Here is a 5,731-nt window from a genome sequence, read left to right as displayed (position 1 = left end):
ACAGGCGTCCTCACAATGGCGCCATCTGATGATCAGGTGAAAAGTGTAACAGTGAATAACAACATTTGTCCCACATATTGTCTATGCAAATTCATCCATGCTGAAAAAATTTTTATTATACTTGCAAGACTTTGTTACCTATATTTTAAGTGAATATGCCTGCAAAGTGCTTGGGTAACAGTGAAAAACTTAGAAAAACTCTGTTTTTGAGATCTCTGACCAAACATTTCCACCCCAATTCAGACCAGGACAATAGGCGTCAGTCCACATGTTCAAAGACAGGTAACAACGCTCTGATACCGGACTAGAACAACTCAGTTGTTAGAGAACACTGTTGGAGGACTGAAACTCCACCCAGGGGGGTAAACACCTCCTACTCACCACCAGTCAGGCAGAACTGATGAAGCCTCTTGGATGAGAGGTGAAGCGTCTTCTACCTAAAACCAAGTCCAGATGATTTTTTCAGAAGTTTTTTTTTTCAGCATGTTGCTCATATTATTTTAACGTGTCACTCTTCATTAAGGAATCGGCCTCAGTATTGTTATACTGTACATTATTTTATCTACTGTATTTAAATACTGTGTATTCATATGTCATGAATAATTAATCAAACAGCAAACTGTCGTTTATGTTTAATTAGATTTAATGACTTCCTACTATAGTAGAAAAGTATCCATGGATAAAATTATTGGTAATATCAAATGATATGATGTGTTTGTGTTATACTGTGTTTTCATGTTTTTAATGCAAAAACAAATAATTTTTTACTTATTTCTATTTATTCATTATGTCAAAATACACTGGTTGTGCTGTTCATTGTTAACAACACGTGGTGTTCTCCTCCATAGACACGTGTCTGGTGGTCCTGCAGACATGTTTGTCTTGGGCAGGTACCATGCGAGTAGATGCCAAGTTGCATTTCACACCACAGATATCACTGGCTGTTGATGGTCAGCACAGGTGTAGCAGTGTGGATATGATCCATTAATAATTACAGCGGTAGGTTGCAGCGTTTGGTTGTCATGGAGATGTGTTTCTCTTGAGCAGGTGTCAAGTGGCTTTAAAAGGAGACTTGACAACATCTCCAGTGACTCTATAAGGACCCTTTTTCAGTAAGACCGTCTCTCTGATAAATATCTTTATTCCTTATTGAGCCTGAACTTAAAATTTGTCAGTTAGAAAAACAGATGGGATACTACAAACCTAGTATCCTGAAAAGTGTCTTAAAATGTTGTTTCCAATTGTTCCATCAGAAATGGCCGAGCAGAAGAAAAGGAAGAGATCTACGAGAACCAAGATGTCAGGCAGGTAAGACTATACCAACTGTAACTTAGTCTTGTCGTTAGCATATTCATATGTCAGGTGGCACTTCTGCACACTATAAACGGTGACTGAAAGGTAATATACTTTATTACATTTAATGAAAGTCCTGCATTAAACTGAACCTGGTATCCTACAGTCTTTTGTTTGGTCTCCTGCTCTCAGAAACTTGTATCTAACATTGTTATCCATCCTGCTTCGTTGTTTCTGTTACACTGCAGTTGGATGTAACTGGGACACAGCTTATGTTTCATGATGACGTTCTTGCACATACTCAGTGTTGTATGTGAGCATACATGACTTCTTGCTAAGGAAATGACTGACAATATAAAACTCTCTCTGCCCATAGCTCACAGATGAGTGTAGGCACCAAGTCCACAGGTCCCAGCTGTGTCTCTATGAAGACTGATGCATCCATGTACATTCCACTCCACTTTAAAGAGTCAAAATGGTTTGTAATGGAAATGTCTTTGTACACCTGAAAGAGCTTTTGCCTTTAAACTAGCAGAAGGTCAGACAGCTGGCTGCTGAATGAATGTAAAGTTAGATTTTTATTGCTTTTTCAAGTCTATGTATATACAAAGGATATTTCTCTTTGTAGAAGAGGCATCAGAGGTAGAAGTACCAGAGAATATAGCCTCTGACAAAATGATGTCAAAAACAATGTGCCATTTGTTGATCTCCTTACAGCCAGCTGAGTGGGGATTTCATCAGCTGTTCACTGTGCAAGGAGGCTGTGAGGGATCCGGTCCAATTCATGTGTGGACACCGGTCATGCAAACAGTGTGTCAGCTCAGACTGTGACCAGTCTGATTTACCAGTAACCAACTCCTGCCCTCAGTGTGGAGAAAATGTTCACAACAACATGGGTACATTGACGTTTAACCGTTTCTTAAATAAATATCTGTACTAACACAGCTCCTGCCTCTACTAACTACGGTCAAAGACCTGGTCTCACACACATGGAGAAAGTTGGTGGCAAAATCATCCGATTCAAATCAAATCGCTACAATCAGTAATTTTGCTCACAAGGTCGACGTAAATCTACACAAATGGTTTAATGGAGTTAAACCCTGGTTAACTTCGACACACATTCATGTCATCCAACAGTACTGACGTTTGATGAAAGAGTCCAAACAGAGGAAACAATTATTACTGTAAATGTTGTTCAGGTTTGTTTAACCTTCTCTGTACAGAGAGATTACAGAAAACATCAGTGGTAAAATGCATAATTTGAATAAATAGAAAGTCACTTTCGGCTTTTCCTGTTTAGGGGTCACCACAGCGAATTGTCACACTGACGACTCGCATGTTGACATTTGGCACAAGTTTTACGCCAGATGCCCTTCCTGACGCAACATGGATTCGAACAGGTGGTTAAGGCACAGGGCTCTTGCCGCTGCGCCTTAACCACTAGCCTACCAGGGACAATTTGAATAAATAAGAGACCTTATTATTTGGTTTAATAGCATGTTGCTGGTTGGCCAGTGTGTTAGTGGCCTCCATGCAGCTACAGTAACCGGCCCTGTTAAGTTGTAACTACGTCACCAAGCTTTTGAGCCACACAGTTTTTAAAGAGGTGCAGATAAATTTCACTGTACACTTTCAGGTGTGGTCAGGCCCTAATGCTAAAATTAGATTAATGAGAGTCCTTTTTTTAGGTTGTGTGACAGGTTCTCTTGTATAATTATAAGAAAAGGTCTGATTATATAACTAACTATGCAGGGATCTGACAGATTCCAGGTTTCATTTTAACTCAGCAACAACAACTGATTCTTCAAAGAAAGAAAATCTAAATTTCTGGTCATACTTTTAGAAACCTGAAAATCAAATCTTGTTTGTTTACAGGAGACAAGCCCCTTCGGAAAACTAAGGAGTTACTTAAAAATGCAATGCAAAAAAAACTAACTTTGACATCTGAAGGCAATGGTGACGCAGAAAGCTCCCTCAGGAGCATCTACACAGCACTCTTCATCACAACTGGGGAGAGTGAAGGGCCAAATGAAGAACATACCTTCAGACACATCAAACGCAAATTGAAAAAGCAATCATATGACTACTCAATCAACCTCAGTGACATCTTCAGACCTCTGCATGGCCCAGAGAAACCCCACAGAACAGTCCTGACAAAGGGCGTCGCAGGCATTGGAAAATCATTTGCTGTGCAGAAATTCATTCTTGACTGGGCCGAGGAGGAAGAGAACCTGGATATTGATTTAGTTTTTTGTCTTTCTTTCCGAAAGCTGAATTTGATTACAGATGAGAAAAGCTTGCACAGGCTCCTGACTGAATTCCACCCTGTGCTCTGTGATCTGAAAGATTCAGAGGATTACGTCAAAGCCAAGGTCCTAGTGATCCTGGACGGTCTGGATGAAAGCAGACTTCAGCTGGACTTTGAGAACAATGAGGTGGTAACATCTGTCAGTAAAGTAACATCTCTGAATAATCTCCTCACAAACCTGATCCAGGGCAACCTTCTACCTAATGCGAACCTCTGGATAACTTCCCGTCCAGCAGCAGCCAATCAGATCCCTGCAGAGTATGTTGATATGGTGACAGAGATACGAGGGTTCAGTGACCCACAAAAAGAGGAATACTTCAAGAAAAGATTCAGTCAGGACTCGAGACTTGCTGACAGGATCATTTCACACATCCGGTCTTCACAGACCCTGGACATCATGTGCCACATCCCGATCTTCTGCTGGATTTCTGCTCTGTTATTTCAGGAAGTTTTTCAGGGAGATGAAAAAAGTGAAATTCCTCAAACTCTGACAGAGATGATGGCGCATTTCCTCTTTGCTCAGACAAAACGCAGAAGCAGAAAGTATGATGAGAAGAGTGAGAAAAGCAAAGAGAATCTTTTGAAGACACACAGAGATTTTCTCCTGAAACTCAGCAAACTTGCATTTGTTCAGCTGCAGAAGAACAACCTCATCTTCTATGAGGAAGACCTGGAAGAATGTGGCATTGACATAAAAGAAGCATCTGTTTACTCTGGATTTTGCAACACCGTTCTTAGAGAAGAAGAAGTGTTTTCCCAGAGAAAGGTCTTCTTCTTTGTCCACCTGACCATGCAGGAGTTCTTTGCAGCTCTTTTTGTGTATGAATGTTTGACAAACAATAACACAACAGAGCTCGGTGACTTCCTGGATCTGAAGGACAAAGAACATACTTTGCTTGATCTTGTAAAGAAGACAGTTGACAAAGTGTTAGAGAAGAAGAACGGCCACCTGGACTGGTTCCTGCGATTCCTCCTTGGCCTTATGGTTGAACCAAACCAGAGAGTCCTTCGGGGTCTACTGACGTCACCAGACCAAAGCAAAGACACAGACAAGAAGGTCTTGACTTACCTAAAATCCATCCGAAGGAAGACCCTCTCTCCAGACAGCTGTATCAACCTGTTCCAGACCATGGTCGAGATGAGAGACCATAAAGTTAAAGATGAGATTCAGGAATATCTGAAGTCATCAGATCGTTCCAAAACAGACCTGACTCCAATGCACTGCTCTGCACTGGCCTACATGCTAGAGGTGTCAAAGAATGATCTGGATGTGTTGGACCTGAAGAGTTACAACACTTCAGACGAAGGCAGGAGGAGACTGATACCAGCTGTGAGGAGCAGCAGGAAGGCAATGTAAGTTTACTTTCACTTTGAACATCCTACAAGCTCTTTATATGAAGCATATTGAAGCCTAACAAATAACTGTGATCCTTCAAAAACATGTAGGACAAGTTAAAACCAACAAGAGCATGTTTATCACTCTGTGAAACTAGTTTCAACAATCTGTATTTATCTATATCCAGTACTTATGCATTGTACACTCAACATCCACCCCTAGACTAGCAGACTGCAGAGTGACTGCAGAGTGGGTCGAACACCTGGCCGTTGCCCTCAAGTTCTCCTGTTCAGCTCTGAACGATCTGGACCTGAGCAACAACGACCTGAGAGATTCAGGAGTGAAGCTGCTCTGTGATGGACTGTCGAGTCAAAGCTGCAGACTGGAGACGCTCAGGTAGTCACACAGATAAAAAGTAAACCTAAGAGGCAGAGAAGGTACAAATCTACTCCAACTAGCTGTGAGTCCAAAATGTATGGTGCTATCTAGAATACGTTCTGCTGTGCAACTGCAAAGGTTGCCGAGGCTTTGTTCTCAACATGGTCCTTTTAACTCAACTCTCAACTCAACTCAACTTTATTTATAGAGCACTTTAACACAGCCAAAACCAAACAAAGTGCTTAACATAAGATTCGATTTAAAACATATAAACACGTCAACAACTACATTAATAAGAATAAAACAATAAAATAAAATAAATGAACCAAGACAGCAAAATAACAAAATACTATCCAAAACCAAAACTCAGCAAACAGAGTCTCATGCCATATCAAACGCCAAGGCATACAAATGGG

The 5,731-nt window shown here is 40.9% G+C and overlaps 1 protein-coding gene across 2 annotated transcripts; it reads left to right on the top strand.

The window, feature by feature from the left end:
• The first annotated feature begins 682 nt into the window (after positions 1 to 682).
• Positions 683 to 5,495, top strand: LOC109953025 (protein NLRC3-like). Of its 2 annotated transcripts, XM_020588372.1 has the most exons (6): positions 683 to 1,112; positions 1,254 to 1,308; positions 1,670 to 1,771; positions 2,011 to 2,189; positions 3,169 to 4,954; positions 5,160 to 5,495. In XM_020588372.1, exons 2-6 carry the CDS (start codon positions 1,256 to 1,258, stop codon positions 5,335 to 5,337), a joined length of 2,298 nt encoding a protein of 765 aa, XP_020444028.1. In that variant the 5' UTR covers positions 683 to 1,112; positions 1,254 to 1,255; the 3' UTR covers positions 5,338 to 5,495. The 2 variants fall into 2 exon arrangements, with proteins under 2 accessions (XP_020444028.1, XP_020444027.1); XM_020588371.1 differs by having other exon boundaries at positions 683 to 1,308.
• Positions 5,496 to 5,731: the final 236 nt, after the last annotated feature.

This window comes from Monopterus albus, unplaced genomic scaffold (genome assembly GCF_001952655.1).
Source record: "Monopterus albus unplaced genomic scaffold, M_albus_1.0 scaffold534.1, whole genome shotgun sequence".
NCBI lineage: Eukaryota > Metazoa > Chordata > Actinopteri > Synbranchiformes > Synbranchidae > Monopterus > Monopterus albus.
This window is presented reverse-complemented; position numbering and strand designations above follow the sequence as displayed.

Bases quoted from the DNA above. Each gene is read 5' to 3' on its own strand.
- LOC109953025 (XM_020588371.1), top strand. From the start codon at position 1,229: ATGTTGTTTCCAATTGTTCCATCAGAAATGGCCGAGCAGAAGAAAAGG. The intron at 1,772-2,010 runs GTTTGTAATGGA...ATCTCCTTACAG, and splicing joins CACTTTAAAGAGTCAAAATG to CCAGCTGAGTGGGGATTTCA. The intron at 4,955-5,159 runs GTAAGTTTACTT...ATCCACCCCTAG, and splicing joins AGGAGCAGCAGGAAGGCAAT to ACTAGCAGACTGCAGAGTGA.